This window comes from Festucalex cinctus, chromosome 2 (genome assembly GCF_051991245.1).
Source record: "Festucalex cinctus isolate MCC-2025b chromosome 2, RoL_Fcin_1.0, whole genome shotgun sequence".
NCBI classification, from domain to species: Eukaryota; Metazoa; Chordata; class Actinopteri; order Syngnathiformes; family Syngnathidae; genus Festucalex; species Festucalex cinctus.
The window spans coordinates 9639119-9657897 of NC_135412.1; the positions used below are offsets into that span (position 1 = coordinate 9639119).

At 42.6% G+C, this 18779-nt stretch overlaps 1 protein-coding gene across 6 annotated transcripts; it reads left to right on the forward strand.

The window, feature by feature from the left end:
• The first annotated feature begins 847 nt into the window (after window positions 1-847).
• LOC144013636 (protein FAM110A) lies at window positions 848-16330 on the forward strand. Of its 6 annotated transcripts, none has more exons than XM_077512736.1 (3): window positions 857-994; window positions 11752-12030; window positions 12793-16330. In XM_077512736.1, the coding sequence occupies exon 3, from the start codon at window positions 12803-12805 to the stop codon at window positions 14168-14170; it is 1368 nt and encodes a 455-aa protein (XP_077368862.1). In that variant the 5' UTR covers window positions 857-994; window positions 11752-12030; window positions 12793-12802; the 3' UTR covers window positions 14171-16330. The 6 variants fall into 6 exon arrangements, with proteins under 6 accessions (XP_077368865.1, XP_077368862.1, XP_077368863.1 ...); XM_077512737.1 differs by lacking the exon at window positions 857-994 and adding an exon at window positions 7294-7686; XM_077512735.1 differs by lacking the exon at window positions 857-994 and adding an exon at window positions 8485-9225.
• The last annotated feature ends 2449 nt before the right edge of the window (window positions 16331-18779 follow it).

Consider the following 18779-nt stretch of genomic DNA (forward strand, 5'->3'; position numbering starts at 1 on the left):
CATCCCTAACATATCTAGTAGAAGAGTATATTAATTGTTCTGCCTGTCATTGTACAGTATGTTGCTGGCATAGATTAATGAACAAAGATGCACTTTTTTGTGTAAATAAATAATTTTCTAACCAATCTCGTGAAACGGAAGTTTTCCACATACCTGATTAGGTTTCACAGACAACATAAATGACCTTGAATGGACAAAATTTCCCACATACAAGCTTGAAAATCAAGGAGCAGATTTTTACCAATACTTCTGTCAGTTTAGTATAGTTAATACAACATAGGCCCAATTCCTGATGGGCCAAGCAACAATATTTTATCAATATCTTGTAAGCACATTCAATTGTAAATTAGATTTTTGACCCCCAATATATTGTTAGAGGGAATGGTAAAGCTATTTTAGATTGCTACATTGATAAGTCAAGTCATCTTTATTTATACAGCACTTTCAAACACAGCCTTAGCTGTCACAAAGCGCTTTACAGAAACACATGAAGGGTAAAACAGTTTTTCATCAATGAAACTCTGGCCCTGGCACAGCATTTTCCCACCATATCGCTTTTGACATACCGCATCGCGGATTGTTGTGTGGAACTTATCTACTTTATTGTGGATATCTGCGGTTTAGTCACACTCCCACTAATGTATCCATTCCTGGATAATGCCAAAATGCCAAGGAAACGAGCAGACAAGATGACCTATGACCAATTCTTGGACGCTCGCATGACAGAGCAAACAAAAGCTTCCTGCCCCTCTTTCAACCTCTTTTCCTGGTTTTCGACTGAGTGGGTGGAGCCTGCCTGACTGCGTGGGAGGAAAAGGGAATCTCATCCTTCAAGAAGCAGAAGGACGAGCAAGTTTGCGCATACATCACCTTCACAGTCACCGCGCTTGGTCAGGGGCGCTTCCTGCCACTCTTTGGGAAGCCGAAGTTGCTTTCGGGTGGCTTCCTCGCCTTCCTGAGACTTGAGACTTTGTCGCTGAGTCGTTGACATCCTGTAAGTAAACATTAGCTTGTGTCCTGTTTGGACACAGACTAGTGTGTAGACATAGGTTGTGTGTGTGAGTACTTTAAAGGAGGGTTCATGTTAAAGTTATTGTTTAGGTTGCTAATGGTGTTGAATGAGTAACAAACACAACCCTGCAGTAACAGAGGCAGCTGTTCCCAAGTTGGAATGCCAGTCTAAAAATATAATTGAAACATTTAGCATCCATGCTCTATTTTAATTCCCTTTCAGCTGTGACACTTTTTTACGTGGCGAGCTGCTCTACCTTAAAACATATCTGATGTTTCAAATACCACTCGAGGCTGTTGGTAAACAGAAACTGACTTTTTCAAGACTTCTCCTCAGGCTCCAACAACTTTAGCTACCTTTTGAAGCACAGGTGTCAAAAACAAGGCCCGGGGTGTTAGTTCTGGCCCACCTCATCATTCTATCTGGCCTGCTAAAACAAATCTTATGTTCTTGGTAAAATATACAGTATATCAACATTGCAAATACTGTAGTCTTACTTTGACATATTACATTTATTGTTGCTGAATGCCTTTACGAAACTAGACAGGAATCAGGATAATACTGTAGTTGAACAAACTGTCTTCATTGACATTTGATTTCAGTCCGTCAATTTGTTGTGTACATACGTAATCATATGACGCTCAAGGTGATAATTCACATTTTTGGAGCTAACATGCTTTCTTGGACATAGGAGACCTCTGGGGAAAACCGAAAGGACAATGAGGTCCGTGACAGTTGAGTTTGCCACCCCTGCTTTTGATCTAGTGAAGAATGAGCAGTTTGTGCCAAGCGATGATAGCAATATAATAGATTGCATCAACACCGGCTTTGCTTTGACCATAAATAGCGAAAAAGCTCATGAAAAACAGTCACAAAAAAGGAGAATAATACCTTCCCTTTTACTCCTGTGGTTGGCTAGCACACTGGAAGTTGAGACTTAAAAAGTGTTATGGATATGGTATGTATTTATGTTTGTCTAGAATGTGCTTAAAGAGTACAAGAGAGTAATTTCAGGCTTTATCCAGGGAAATTGCGTTTGTAGTTTTGGCATCTGGTGTTTTCCGATTTTCTCTTTTTGTGGAAATTTTGGTATCTCCACTTCATGATGATTAAAGCAGCTATATGGAAGATTTGAAATTTCAAATCGCTCGCAGCCTTCCGCGGAGTAACAGCGGGTGTCTGGGGCAGCGGAAATCTGTACTAGTTCCGTCTTCGCGCGACAGGAAACAACTGACGAGGATGCGCATGACGTCGCATCCCGCAGACAGAGGGCGGGAAATTCGAAGGATTCGGACCGGACGCTTCCTAAATAATATTGGCCAGAGGCTTGTAGGAGTACCCATTGTGAACAGCTAAGATGTTGATCTACTAATTAGAATATGTTTCAGTCATAAATGGTCAAATAAAAAGGCTATTGTTAAGATATTTTTGGGGGAAATCCTCCATATAGTAGCTTTAACCTTTCAGCACTGAATTTATTAATCCCATCATGGGGAAATTCAGGTTTTGCAGCAACAATCTGGAATAGGTTAAAAAAAAAAATCCCCCTTTCCAATTTAAGAACAGCAGGCAATGATACAGAGCTGAATAAGAGCAACAGTGAGTCAACATTATATGAAAAATACATACTAACCTGTATACAGAAGTGAATGTGAACGACAGTTGTACACTCACGACTGTATGTAGGATCAATGTACAAGTTGTTGGAAATAAAGTAACTGCGCAGTTAGTTATCAGCAGTGGAGTGAGAACTTTACGTGAATATTTACTGTTTGCATTTGTGAACGTGAACAATATTGTGTAATATTTCTATACGGTGGTTGTGTGGAGAGGAAGGGGTTAAGAGGACAGTGGTGGATGGAGGTGATAGGGTGACCTGCGGGGGGGTTGCATATAGTTGTAATAACGGACTGCTCATGGTTTACCGCTCGTTCTTGCAGTTGACTAAACCCTTGTGCAAAACAGTTGCATAACTGCATAGTCCAGACACTGCACAGTCATGCATGTGGGTGATGTTCTCACCCAGACACGCACGGAGGGAGCTGCTATCTTCAAATGCAGGTTGAATCCTGTTAAGTCGCTTGCTTTCCAGCTTGCCGCCCTGTCTTCATTAGCTTTGCTGGCAGATCTCTAAATCAGCCCGGCGAGGGAGCGGCTGATAACCTTTTGAACTCTCCCTTCAAGCTCTTTATGGACTTCAAACCGGAAGCTGTGCTCTCTCTCCGAGGGTTGTTGCACTGAGCCAGTTGTCGCATGCTCGTTAGCCAATCACAATTTAACCTCAGTGTAGCCTGTGAGTCAGCCGCAAACTCCGGAGTAATGTAACTTTGCATGTGTCACATTAAAAGTTCAGCATCTGTCTAAACTAGCAGAGAAGCTACTGACTCAGTCCAGCACAGGAGGTCCTTGATTTAGGATGCTCCCATTGGCCAACATCTGACATTTTGAGGTCACGAGCAATGTGTGGCGTAAGAATTTGTCATCACTTTGCACAAGAATGCGTGTTCAGTTACCACTATGTTCCCCTTTTTTCATTTCATTCATATTCATAGCTTAGATGTTTTTTTTTTTCAAAATAAAAATGTACTATAATTATGACAATTCAAAGTTCCAAGTCGCATATAAATGCAGGTCAGCGCTTGTGATGGTGTTTTGGCCAGCACAGAAGAGCTTGCCATCCCTTGGCGCCACCACTATTACCAGGGCATACTGACAACTAGAGATAGACCGATAATCGGGGCCGATATTTGACATATTGGTACATATCGGTATCGGTCTGTTTTATTAATCTGACGGCCGATATGAGCGATCCATTTAAAACTCCGTCTTTTCGCTTCGAATGCAGCCCAGAGCGTCTCTGTCTGTTATGGAGTCCAACTCCAGCAATGTAACGCCCATAGCAGCATTTGATTGGTTAGCCGTGCAAGAGCCAGAACCAATCAGTAGTGTATGCCGTGTATCACAGTAGCCGGTCACACACGCACCCACGGACACAACGCGAGACACATGCTTCGAAGGTAAGTTAAAAGAGAAGAGACTCCGCCGATCGTTTCACCATGATAAGCTAAACACATTGAATTATGTTGTGTATTAAATGCACTATATGAATGGAGCTGCATTGCCTTGCATTGAATCCCCGCTAGCTAACAGTGGTGTGTTCAGCTTAGCATGTAGGCTAACACCCAGTAGCTAATTCGCTACTTGAACTACTCGGGGAGGGAATCACACACATTTTCACTTAATTAAGTAAATAATGTTTGTTAGAAAGGTTCCAAATAAAAAAAAATAAAATAAAAAAAAAAAGAAAGGTTCCAAATATTAACAGTTGTCATTATTATATTGTCTAGTTCCATGTTAAGAGTAGAGTAATGTCATTATATTTACCTCTCGTGACGCACACATTGCATTCTGGGGTCACGTCCACTACTTGTTGCATAGCGGTTATTATGCAGTGAGATGCCACAGTGACACTAAATAGCGTTTAGTTACTTTATATTGTGTTTATTTGTCGCACTGGTTTGCCATTGTGTGCCTTAAGCTTCGACGTCGATTTGATTGACAGCTCGTTGTGCACCTCGTTAAAGTCCGCTCCGTAACAAATTAAGTGTCTCAAACACCGTTTAACTACACGAACGTGTTCTCTTCCGTATGTTTGGCATTAGTAGAGAAGTGCACTAAAGTATAGTGTGCTTATTTGCTCGTTTTGTCTCTCTTTTCACGTCATGTCTGCCGTCATTTGGGACATTATCCTCTCAATGGATGCCACTAATATGTAACATCTACGGCCGTACACGGCTGCAATTAATGTTCTGTTCAGTGATGTAATTTCGTTACGTGCATCATACTTTGAATAATGAGCTCATGTTTGGTGTGTTGTATAACTTTCTCGTGTGTTAGTAACTATTCATGTGGACAGCTAAGACAGTGCTTGTTAATGCGAATTAGCAATGTTGCAGCCCAGTTATTATTTAGACAAGTACATCTGTGCCATTAAGTGATACAGTACAGTAGTGAGAGAATAGTGTGCCCATATACACACACGTGTCTATAAGTGTAAAACACATTAAACAGCAGAAAGTGGCAGCGGTCCACCGCAACAATGTCTGTTTAACCAAGTTATTCTTACTATTATTATAACCAAGGTATTTTACTCTACCTTTTTCTGCGTTGATTGGGGCATCCTAAGTGGCAGTAAACTACATGATGAAGTGTCTTTTGACAGTTCTCTTGTAGAGAGGAGTAGCATGATATTGCTGTTCTCGATTTAAGATCCTCAGCTTATCAAAACTGTCTATATGGTAACAATAACAATAATCATAATAAGGTCTACAAGAACTGTATGGTGTTCAGGGATGAATAGTTTTTCTCATGGAATTTTTTTGATTTATTTTTGCTGTAGTAATAAGTAATGCCACAGCTGATGCACATTTTGAATGACAGGGTTCCTCCTATTACTTCAAAATATAAAAATATAACATTTATAGAATAAAACTACAAGTATCCCAAATGCTATAAAAGGTAATGTCACATTGGCCCCCACATTTAACTCCCCCTGCCACCAACGTCTTATTGCAGATAGAAGGATGTAAAATGAAAAGTGTAGTGTGAGAATCCATTGTAAAGAACGGTTAGGGTTTGCATTATTCAAAAATTTGGTGCCAACATTTTAACTTTTACTGCAAATGAATATCGGCTTCAAATATCGGTTATCTGCCTCCTTGACTACCGATAATCGGAATCGGTATCGGCCCTGAAAAAAGCATATCGGTCTATCTCTACTGACAACATCACATGCATACAACCTGTTGTCTTCCTGGACGTGAAAGGTGATCTTTTTCTTTCCAGACTTGCTTTTCAACAGATTCTCATTTCTTCTCACCATTTTCCACGGTCGAAAAATGGCTCTTCTTTTAACGCAAGTTCTGTTGTTTTTGTGTGCAATCTGTGTCCATTGGGATCACGGCCGCTGTGACATCCTGCGTCACAGAACACACACGTGCACGTGAATGCACTTTGTTCATGTCTGGCAATGTTTATCTGGAATGGATGAATGGAAGGGGTTTCACTTTTGCAACTCTTGAGCACGGTTTCTTCACTGTGTTGCTAATGTTGATGCAGTAAGAGGAAAAAGCATGTGAACCCTTTGGAATTTCTTACACTTAGGCCTTCATCTAAATCTTAAGAATAAACAGTCTGCTTACACTATACTACATAAACAATTGTGTATGTTTTCATATTTTTATAGAGCGTAACATGTAAACATTCACAGGAAAGAGAGTGAAAAGGAAACTGTTGGATTTAATAACTGGCCTCGACCTCCTTTGGTACCAATAACCTCAATAGAGTTTCCTGTAATTGCAAATCAAACATTTTGGACCATTCCTCTTTCCAAAACTTGCATTTCAGCAAGATTTCAAGGCTGTACAGTGTAAATAGCTCTCTTGAGGTCATGATGCCACAAGCATCAAAGTCAAGTTGAAGCTGCGTCTTTTCTTCTGAAACCATTCTGCTGTTGATTTGCTTCCGTGTCCTCTTTTGAGCTTCAACTGGTGGAAGATGGCCTCACATTCTTCTGCAAAGTATGTTGATAACCTTGTTTAGTCATTTTTCCAATGATGATAGCATAGCAAGCTGTCCAGGCCTCGAGTTAGCAAAGCACACCCAGCCATAAAAATGATGCTCCATCATGCTTCACAGTTTGGATTAACAATTCAACTTTCAACTCATCTTTCATTCGTTCACAGATTATTTTGCCAGTAGTGCCCACATTCATGTTTAATGTTTTACCTATGGTGAATTTGTCAACAGAGATGTTGGCGTGTCACCGTGCCTATGTCTGGTCATACACAATTGTAAGTCGTATTCTTATATTTTAATACATTTTAATACGTAACGTTAAAAAAGTGACTGCGTGGTTCATAATAATTGCATGACCGTGGAGTCGCACAAGTTTCCGTGATGAAATGTCATTCCTCGGTCTGAGGCTGTGGTGGGTTTCTGTGGCGCGTTTGTCTTTTTTGGAGGCGTCGTCAGTTGTAACTGCAGAGGCAAACGTTGAATAGCAGACAAGCGGAGGGTTGCTTTTGTTTTCTTGGTTATCCGTAACGCTGTCCACGAGTTCCCACACAACCTCTTCGACTTTTAGTCCTGGAGAAGTGTGCTTCAGGAAGTTCACTTGATGTTTGGGGAATAATACTTTTTACAGTATTCAAGAACTTTGCACTTGCATGTGCTGTGTATGCGGAAATCACACCAAGGGTTTAAATTTTTTAAAGTTTGTTGAATAATGTTTTAAGATTATTAGTTTGTAACCTATTTTCATTTATTTTTCTTCCTCTGAATGTTAACTACTGTTTCTTGATGCTTATGTGTTGTCTTTCCTCGTGTAAAGCACATTGAGTTGCCTTGTGTATGAAATGTGCTATACAAATAAACTTGCCTTGCCTTGCCAAGGGTAAGGTAAAATAGTTGTGGCCTGACAACTCTTGCTGGTGCACTTTGGGTTTACCGTACTACCCCCACCAGCAGACTGCCCCTATTCAAATGATTGAGAGGGTGAACGTTGCTTTTGCGCACTCATTTTCCATTTAACTGCCCGACCCGGAACGATGAGACGTTGAATGACAATAGGGGCTTTTGTCATTACGATATTTGCATGTTGATGACTTCTTGAGGTAAGAAGATGTTTTTTTGTATGTATGCATGTAAATTTGATTGGTTTATTTTCTTCCCCTTGTCAGAGGCACACTTTTTTTTTTAAACTAAAAAAAAAATGAAATGTGCTATTTGTTTACTTGCCAACTACATTTTGGACTAAAAATGTGAGATAATAACAACATCATACCACAGTTCAGAGGTGGGTTTCTCAAGCTAATCAGTTGTTAACAGTCTTCAAGCAAAGGCTGTATTTACTGCACCACTATAGCATTCAGTTGAAACACGTTACTTAGACATGTAAAATAAAAAAAATGAATGAAATTTGAAATACGCTTGATGTGCTGAAACAAAGCGATTCAAAACACACTCTAGGATAAGACCCAAATACAAGTCGTTAGTGCGTGTTGTTTCTTTACAAAGGATGTCACTATCTACTGCCGTTTCCTGCATATTGCGAGGTTGTCAGCTATTTTTACATGTACGTGTTAATGGCCATTGCTTTCCCACCACATATCTGCCAAGCACTTTTACTCACTGCTGGCCAGCTTTTTATTGGCAGCCTCAGTTGATTTGTTTGACAAGAGTAAGTGCAAGGAAGCCTGTCATAGCACTGATGAGGACTTTTAATGACAAGGCACAACACAGGCTTTTTATAACAGACTTGACTTACAACCTGTGGCAAAGAATTTGCATCATCTTCGCGACCAGTGACAAACACCCAGCAAATATGCAACCATTCTTACAAAGTAAGAATTGTTATTTTTGTATTTTTTTTTTTTTTGGGGGGGGGGGGGGGGGGGGGGGGGGTTACAAAAAGATGTATAATGTGGCCCGCCACGGTTCTGACTAAAGCGTAGGTGACTGTGACTTCAATGACCGCACGTTTGTCTGGTTAAGTCCTTCTCCAGAGTGAATTTCTATGGATTGAGTCATATCCTAATAATGTGTGGCGTTCCCGTCTCAAGTTTAACATGACAGATACAGGACCAGTGAAGGTTTCTATTTTATGATTTGTGTTTTTTACAGATATTGCAGCCTAATTTACCATGAGAATTTAAACATCAATGTTAAAATTCAACACACAACAGGCAGGTGAACTAGTGTCAAAGGTAATTCTTTATATTACAACTCAACTAGCAATACTTAAGAGTTCAAAGTTAAATGACCCCAAAGTTGTAAAGTTATTAATCTGATACATTTGGAACACTGTCCCTCTCAAAGTCGAGCAAACTACCTTCTCTCACATTCAGAAAGACCCCAAAAGAAAGTTCCAAGTCTATTAAGATATGGGGAAGAGACAACGGCAAACATCATAAAGCACAGTTTGTCACAAAGACAGCATCATAAAGAGTAATGACAGAGACAACGTTGTTCATCAACCCCACAACCAGCCTCTCCTCCTTGTAGGACCTTTACTGGAATCTTCCATTAGGCTGCCGTTTGCTGTCACGCCAGCCAGCTGTTACCCGAGGCTAAAGCTAGCTAGCTACACTAACATGGCGTCTTAAAGGACCAGAGCGTTTTGATGGCGTCTTCATGACAGAAAGGGTGAATAGGTAAGGGACTCGGGTTACATAATAAACTAGGTCGTTTGATCTTGTTTCGTCCTGAACAGATGGAGTGTGGATTTGAAGGGAAGGTTTGTGTCTAAGCCCTTTGATTGACCCAACTGTAATGCCAGCGTGTCCTCTGTGTGCCTACCAGACCCGTCACCAGAAAGAAATTGTAGGGGGGGCATTACCTTTTTTTGGGGGGGCACACTTTATCAACCTAAATCTAATGTTCATCAGGTTGAACAGCGGCATTGTGACAACTGCAAGTTTTCAGAAATATTTTCTGTCACTTAAAAGCGGCAGTTCGTTCTGAAATCTAAAAGACAAACTGAAAAAAAATGTGTAGTTCATTTTGCATTTATTCAACTCAAAAGTTCATTTGAAACAAATCCACTCTTCACTTCTGTAAACAACTATGTCCGAATGAATGACTCTGTGACCCAACCCCTTCTATCTGGAATTGCCGAGCAGTTGCCTTCATTTGCGTGTTGGATTAGGGCTGTACGATATGGACAAAATTTCCTTTCATTTTTGCCAGACATCTCGATTCTTTGATCTTTGACTCAGCATGAGACTTCACATCATTTTACTTTTTTTATGGTGCCTTCTGTATTTTGTGTTATTTTATTTCTATACTTGGACAGATTTTTATTTTTTTTTGTATTTTATTTGCATATATACTTATCTACTTATATTTACTCTAATTAATTTCATTTTGTGTTATTTTATTTCACTTGTGTCTACTAAAAGACTAATTTCTATTCCATGCACAGCACTTTGTATGCAGCAATGGCTGTTTTAAAGTGATTTAGAAATAAGGTTGAGTTATGTCGATGATATACAGAAACAACATATGGGTTCAATAACAAACTAAGCAGAATATCAATCCAAAAGGATGTGTAAAGTGCTGTTTTTTTTTATTAGAACTTAGTGACAGCCATCAACATGAACAAACTTGGCAATAAAAAAGAGAATTCAACTCACATTGTACTGCAACTGCTTTAGTGATAAATAATTTTATGCTCCTTAGTTGTTGTTGTGTATGTGTGACTGCTTGGGTCTGTTAACAGCATACTGTGTATTGCTACAATTCATCCGTGCTGTGTAGCTTGACTAATTAAAATAAAAGTTTGACACTCACTTGTAAACGTAACCAGTGGACTCGGGATTCCCATTGATGTCAACTGTGTCATCCTGGATCGAGGTTTGGCATTTGGTGGCTTCCATTAAAGCGGCACAACGTGCTCACTGCTCAGTCTTTGTCCCAGCGCCAGCCGGCAAATGCGCACTATCTAGCCGGAAGTAGATTTGGCTAAGGCACGTCTGCAGAGCGCGCGTCCCCCCCCGCCCCACCCCACCCCTCCTGATCCTGATTGTCATTGGCTCGCTTAGTTGTCAATCAAAGCCAAACTTGAAAGGAGGTATGTGGTTGGCTGGCACGCCATGCTTTACTTAAAACAGAAGGCGCAAGTTAAACGTGACTGATAGGACGAATAGTTGGTGAGTCATCTTGCTAGGGCGGGCACGGACCCCCAAGGCCCGCCCATGGCGACGGGTCCGGTGCCTACCAATTAGCGTTTTGTTTTTTTGCAACTGAATGTTTGCGCACATGAGAATCCTGCTCCTTGAGAAATAGTTGAGATTATTCCGTTTCATGATCAAATTATTCAAATCCTTCTGGGCTTCACACAAATCAGTGTGTGCGCGTGCAGGCAAGCGTTCTGTCAAGCTTGCTGTTGCTCTTCCTGCTGTTGCTGATCTGACTTTGATCTGATGGAGTGCGAGAGGTAGGGGGAGAAAACAGGGTCACGTGTTGAAGACGGCTATAAAAAGACTAATTAAAAATGTGTGGATCGATCTTGTGGAGGAGAGGGGAAGGAGGGATGGAAAAGGCTGATTTCACTCACTGTGAAAAGTGATGTTGGTGGAAGGAGTTTTTCGAAACAAAGCAGGCAGACACTTTTACGACTGTCGGTAGTAACCTGCTGAAAAGTAGCTATGACAGTCCGTTTACAACTGCAAAAAAGTGACACAAACCTCTGTAGAAAAGGAGCTATTGTACTGTACACACATTTTTAATGCAAGTCATTGTGCAATAAAGGCCATTTGCAGCTGTTTTGCCCGTTGGACACCCCCCGCCCCCCAAACACACACTTTCTCCCTTTCAAAGAATTTTCATTTGAATGAAATCCCTCCCTCAGTGCTCTGTTGTTCTCACATGGGGGGAGGGGTCTGATTGGTCAGGATGTCTTCTGAGGTGAACCAATGAATGCGTGACTCCCCCCTCTAACTCCACCCCCTGTGTGACGCCGAGGTCCAAGGCCTGCCGTGTGATTGGAGGGCTGTAGTAGCCAGACGTGGTATTAAGTACCGTCCCGTCTGCTCCACTTCAGTACTGAGGAGAGTCCCGACTGGCTGCCAGAGTGTGTGAAAGAGAGAGTGTGTGTATGTGTGTGCGTGTCTTTCTCAGCGAGTGGAATAGTCTTCCATAGGCAGGCATTTGATTTGGACTTTTCATCCACTCATCAGGAATGGAGCTTGTGTCGGGTCACATCTGGACACGTTGACTTAGGGATTTTGTTGTTCGCCGGTTGATCCACCTCAGCTGATCTCTGCTTGAAGAGTCTGACCAGTGACCCCGATTGACGGCTTAACCCCCATCTGGGTCACCGCCGAGCCCGTCAGCGGTGCCCGATGTGGAATTTGTTCCAGGCCGACCCTGTCCTCGGAGGAGCCGTTTACTGAGGCCGGACCGGGGGAAAGAAGGAGAGAACTGAAAAAAGGGTGAGAACATCAGCAAAGAGAGCGGTAAGCATGTTAAACGAGCTTGGAGTGGGGAGGGGGAGGGCTGCAAAGGAAGACAAAAGTACAAAAGAGTGATTTTCAACCTGCGAGAGGACATGTGGAAGCTTCATTGTCCATTAATGCCTCACTTTTGTTTGATGACCTCTTGTGTTTGTCGCGACAAGAGCACGGCCGACAAGTGGTTAGCGCGTCTGCTTTGCAGTTGTGAGGTTCGGGGTTCGAACATCGGCTCCCATGTGGAGTTGGCATGTTTGTTGAGTGCTTGCAATTAGTCCGTCCAGCTTTCTCGCACATTTCAAAAACATACTATTGCTGTTGCATGCTGGGTAAATTGACTTGATCTTCAAATTGTCCATCGGTGTGATTGTTTACTTGTCCATGTGTGCCCCTGGGTTGGAGAGGAGACAAATTTAAGAGACTGAGGGTTAGAAAACGAAGCACTGCAGTCATTTTGTTTATTGATGTCACTGTCGGCTCAGAACCTTTCTCAGCTGACTTTGGGTCAGAGGTGAGGTGCACATTGGACGAGTTTCCAGATAATCAGTAAAAACAATCATTCATGCTGACATTCACATCAATGGCCATCTTGAGTCTTCAATGAACATAACAAGCATTTTTTGGCGCTGAACTGTTTGAGGAAGACTGAGCACCTGGGCTTAATTAAGCCAAGATTCGAACCCCGAACCCCAAATTGTGACCATTCTGCTCTGATATTCTGAATCAGAATGCTTGTGACTAACGCCAAGTCTTCTTGCCGTCTCTCAGCTCCGCCAGCATGCCAGTGGAGACCCTGCGGCCGTCCGACGGTCGCCTGGCCGGGGCTCCCTTCACCTCCGCCATGCCCTTCAGGATACTCACCAAGGGGCCCGACTACTTTCGGCGCCAGGCCGAGCCGGCCAGCCGCAAGCTGAGCGCCGTGGAGCGTCTGGAGGCGGACAAGGCCAAGTACGTCAAGAGCCAGCAGGTGGCGCTGACGCGCCAGGCGCCGGTCAAGCCACCGATCATCCGCAAACCCCTCGTGCCCCCGGCCATGATTCTGCAGTGCCACATGGGCAACCCCCCTGCCCGGAAAAGTCTGCGCTGTCCCGCTAACGTGGACAGCGGTGTTGCGAGGGAAGGTCCGGGAGGGAGACGAGGCCCGCCTCTCAATTTGGATATTTTGAACAACCTCATCAACGACGTGTGCGACGGCCCACTGCCCTCCTCCCAGTCGTCGTCCTCCACCTCCCCCTCGTCCTCGTCTCCTTCCTCGGGCGCGAAAAGCATCGGCAGCAGCTTGTCAGCAGAGCACGAGAAAAGCAGCCGACTGCCCGGTGGCCTGAAACCGCGCAGCGCCGCCACCTCCTCGTCCCCCTCGTCCTGCACGTCCTCCCCACTAAACCCCAGCCAGCGTCCTCCCCCTGTTCCGTCACGGGCGCCCCGCATCTTCGTCCCATCGGCATACGTTTCTCCTAATACCGTCACGGTACGCAGGGTGGACGTTCGACCCCACGCAGAAATTCGGAAGCCACAGCGGCCCTTACTCAGGCCCCGACAAACTGCCCAAGGTCAAGTCGCACACCCACTAGTCCCCCCGCCACCTCCGCCGGCCCCTCAGAACCCGCCTCCGCCCCAAACCAACACCACCAAACGAACCACGCCCTCGCCCCCTTCTTACCTGCCGCCCAGCCCCATGCTGGTCCGCGCGGGGATGATCCCGCCCGCGTCCCCCGCCTTCACACGCCTGTCCAATGCCAGCTCCAAGGGCTCCGCCCGTAAGCACCCAGCGTTGCACCGCTCCAAGTCGGACCTGAGCGACCGCTATTCCCGCGCCACCGCCGACCTGGAGCGCTTCTTCAACTACTGCGGGCTGGATCCCGGCGAGGTGGAGGGCATGGGCGGAGTGGAGCGCTTCACCCGGGCCAACTCGGACATCGTGTCCATCTCCAAGCTCCGCAGCGTCAGCACGCCCAGCTCGGATTGCGGGGACGAGGCCGACAGGGGGCGGGAGGACTACGAGGACGACGACGAGGACGGGCCGGCCGCGGGCAACCAGCGTGTTCCCTACGGCATCTCTGTCATCGAGAGGAACGCCCGAGTTATCAAGTGGCTCTACGGTATCCGACAGGCACGAGACACTAATGGCGCCGTTTCGAACGTGTAGAATGAAGCGCCACTTTTTTTTTTTTTGTATTTATGCAACCCCTAGCAAAAAGTATGGAATCACCAGTCTTGGACGAGCACTCACTCAGACGTTTTATTTGGTAGATCAAACTCAGATAAAAAACAAGAAACACTTGTAAGGTCATTCCAAAGTGCAACATCTTGGCTTTCAGAAACAGTATTCTTCATCAATCTGGTGCCAACTCTCTTTGATTGCAGTTGCCTTACCATCTTTGCAGGTCGGAGCCTTGCTGTAGACCATTTTTTTCAATTTCCACCACAGGTTTTCAATTGGCCCCAGCCCCTCAGCCCCATATCATCAAGGACTGTGGGAATTTGATGTTTTCTTTAGACAGTCCTCTTTGTAAATCTCACTGGAACGGCATCAAACAAAAGTTCCAGCGTCATCACCTTGTCCAATGCAGATTCGTGACGCATCACTGAAGATAACCTTCATCCAGTCATCCACAGTCCATGATTGGAGAGGTCCATAGCCCATTGCAGTTCTTTTTTGTTTAAGCGTCAATCATGGTTTCCAAATCCTGTCTTTGCTCTCAAGAGACATCTCCCTTGTTGTAGCCATGATTCTTGCCAATCTAATTGGTCCAGCAGCCCTCCGAGGTACGATAACTGCACTGTTTTTAACTGCTGACTAACGAGCAGATGTAATTTGAGGCAGGTGCCCAATTAAGGAAAGGAAATTGACTGGGTGTGTCCTTATTTTCTGCTCAAAATGAGTTATTTCCCTGCACTTGCTCTATAAAAGTAACATTTACTGACCAGCACAATGTTTTTTTCTTCATTTTTTTAGTGTTTCTGAAAGCCAAGATGTTACACTTTGGAATGACCTTACGACTGTTTCATGCTTTTCATCTGAGTTTGAGCAACAGAATAAAACATCTGAGTGAGTTCTCGTCCAAGACTTGGTGATTCCATACTTTTTGCCAGGGTTAGTATGAAGAAGTGAAGTCTTTTCATCTTTTGTGGCCTTACGTCCAACATTTTCATCTCTTTCCGATGGAGACTCGCATTTCACATTTGGAGACTTTTGAGGAACTTGCAACTTGCTCTGCAGGTTCACTTCTCTTCCTTTTTAACTTGAACAATGTTACGTTGTATCTGAAAGCAATAATAGACTGACAAGGATGTTTCCTCATGCAAAGGCACGGTACTGTTGATAGTGTGAATCTGCGTGCGATTGTAGCAGAAAGAACCTCGCTAATGCTGTGAAAGTCACACAAAAAAAGCTTCCATGAACACATTTTGTATTTTTCAAAATCACCTTTGGCTGCAAGACTGTTACTGTACTCGTTTGTGTTGGCATGCAAGTGTAATGTGTCTGTACATTTGGCACTTTATGTCAGCAAAGCACACATTTGTTACACCAACACACATTTTCTAGGCAGTTAGCTTCAATATGCTAGCGGCTTATATTTGTGTGTCAAATTGACGCACACACAACACACACACACACTCATTTTTGGGATTAGGCTGCCAGATAAATCGTGTTTACCTCGCATGTCCCAGCACAGACCTGCGAAAATGAAAAACAAGTAGCACGAGAAATGAAAAGGGTTCGATTAGGGGTGGGCGACATCACGCCCGCGACAGCTTTTTATGCAGCATGTCATGCAATTAAAAAAAATAAAAACCTCAGAGGAACTGTTGTAAAAAGCCCCGGATCACTTAATCCGCAAATGTTCATAATACTATAATATACAAAAAACAAATCAGTTTTTTGTTTTTTATAATCCCTTAGAGGACTTGAGCCCACCCCTGTTAACTTTATACTAAAGAGTTCACTCATGGATTTAAAATGTGTCTCAGGAAACAAAATATTTGGCGTACTAACACAAATGGACCAATATTTATTTGGAAAAAAGGAACTTAAATGTCTTTTATTCAACACTTGTGTAAAGAATTCAATCTGAAGTGCAATCTTACTCATATTCACCACCACAATTGTGTAGGACGAAATGATGAAAATGTCAATGAGGGGGCGTCGACACAATCTTACCTTTTTTCTTTCCGGGACATTCCTCCTCTAAGCTGTCGTGTCACACGGGTGTGACAATAGCCCATAAATGTGGATGCCCAAAGAGGTCCGAAAGGCTTTAAAATGGTGTCTTTGAAACTGTCATTAAAACACAATTCAAGAACACGTCACGTTGTTTGTGTTGACCTTATTTATTCAAATGAATTGTCTCTCTGGGTTCGAATCTCAGCTCTGTCCATCTTGTGTGGAGTTTGAATGCTCTCAGTCACTCAGGACCCCCTACTGTACCAGACATCAGCCAACAACATCCAGTAAAGGGCCCTACACCAGATATGACATGTTGTGGTTGAAGTTTCTAAAGCAGTGCTATTTTGTCATTGATATGGGCCACTGACAGCTGTCTCTCGGGGCCCTCTCTATTGCTAGTCGTGTTGCAGTGTCTCTGAGTAGGAATCATCTGCTCCCATCAGAAAACCTATTAACTACAAGGGTAATGTTTTAAGCAGCATATTTAACACGTGTGAAACCCACAATGTCAATATTAAAACCAATAAAACAGCATAATCAACCCCAAACATTTCCTTACAATATGTTGTCTGATAGCCTACCCCACTACTATAAACACAGCATTCTGATTTTTGTTGCGTTTGTGGAATATGAATTAAGCAGCCACCCGTTTTTTTATCCAACTGCAGGCGCGGCCATTTTGCCGCATGCTGTCGACTGGAAATGACATCACTGTTGCTCATGGCTTAGGTAATGACTAATCACAGTTCACCTGTTTTCTGAGTTTGGTCATGTGATATTAGTAAGCTGAGATGTGATTGGTTGTTACTTGAGCTGTGCTGTGATGTCATTTTAAGTTGACAGCAAGTGGCAAAATGGCTTGCCTTTTGAGATGGGAAAAAAAAAAGAAGTGATTTTGCTATTTAATTCAAAAGGGAAACTTGACTCATTGAACAATTTTCAGCAGTGAAAAGTTTATTTTCCCAGATTGAATTTGATAACAATTATTTTTTATGTACAATTAATAGTACCTTTAAAAACTAATTTTTCTACTTGCTGTCGACTGATGATGACATCACCTGTTTTGAGGAAGTACGTAACGGCCAATCATGACTCATCTGTTTTCTGGGGTTTGTCAGTAAACTGAGCCATGATTGGTCGTTATCTACTTCCTCAGCACAGGTGATGTCATCATCAGTCGACAGCAAGTAGAAAATTTACTTTTTAAAGGTATTAATTGTAAATGAAAAATAATGAAGTTACCACATTACTTATAGACAAAATATTAACTTTTTACTGCTGAAAATGGCTCAATGAGTCAAGTATCCCTTGATTCATATTCCACAATCGCAAAATTAATCAGAATACCGCGTTTAGACTAGTGGGGCTGCATAGAACATATTGTCAAGACATTTTGGGGGTTGACTTCCCTTTTTACTTTGATAACGGCTGACAAGTTCATGGTGAGCCTAAAGGCAAATTTACTCAGGTTTTCACTGTTGTTTACAAAATATTTTACCTCCACCAATGGAAGACAAAGCAGGTTTTCACTGGTTACAAATACAAATCTGTTGAGCCATGGGGTCAGAAAAAAACCTTATACATTTTTGGTGTGTGCATGTTTGTGCAGTTTTACTCATATGATAATCACGCGCGCTTCCCAATAAGATTCCTCACCAGCTTCAGCAGCGTTCCGAAGAGCTTGTCAAAAGTCACGCTGCCTTCCCACCATGACATCATGGCACACGTGATCCCAACGTGTGGTTTTTCATCTACAGCCTTCATGACATGCTAGGTCTGATCATGTGGCTGCTGCGGGGCGCCAGGATTCCGTCTGCAGTCTCACACTGGGCATTGGAACTGATTTTTTTTCCCTCCTTCCTATTACATCCTCCAAGGGGTAATCTTTTTTGTTCATGTGTGGCAGGAGGGTAGCAATTAAAGTCTCGAACAAATGTACAGCGTGATCAACGTATCTCGTTTTGGGAAGAATTTTCAACCATCATGAAACCTAAGATTTGTTTGTTTCAGTGAACTTACAATTTCGTAAACATTTAAGACAATTTTGCGTCTTCATTGATCCGAACATACTTGTTTTTGTTCACCAATGACAACTCGTCCAACCTAACTTGAATTTGTAACCATAAAAGAAAACTATAAGTTCATTGAAGGTATGTTTTTGTTAACACTGAAGGCAATTTTGAATATTAACTTAATGCACTTGTTTTTGGAAAAAAAATAAAGACCAATTTGAACCTTCTATGAACCTAAATGCACTTTTTTTTTTTTTTTATCAACAAAACCAATTTAGTTTGAAATTGACCTATTGTGTTTTCATTAGAATTAATGACCATTTCCACTACATTCTCCAAACTGCTTAGTTTTCTTTATTATCGTACGTTTTCAAAAACTTAACTTCAGTCAATTCAGCTTTAGTTATAGCACACAACACAGATAATTTTGAGTCATTTAGTGAACCAAACCCAACATCAAATTTATTTTTTTAATTAATCCATAATACATAAAAAAAAAAGAAAAAAAAGATAATTTTGAGTTTTCATTGAACCTTGAGTTTTTGTAAACGTGGAGAGATTTTTTTTTCCCAAAT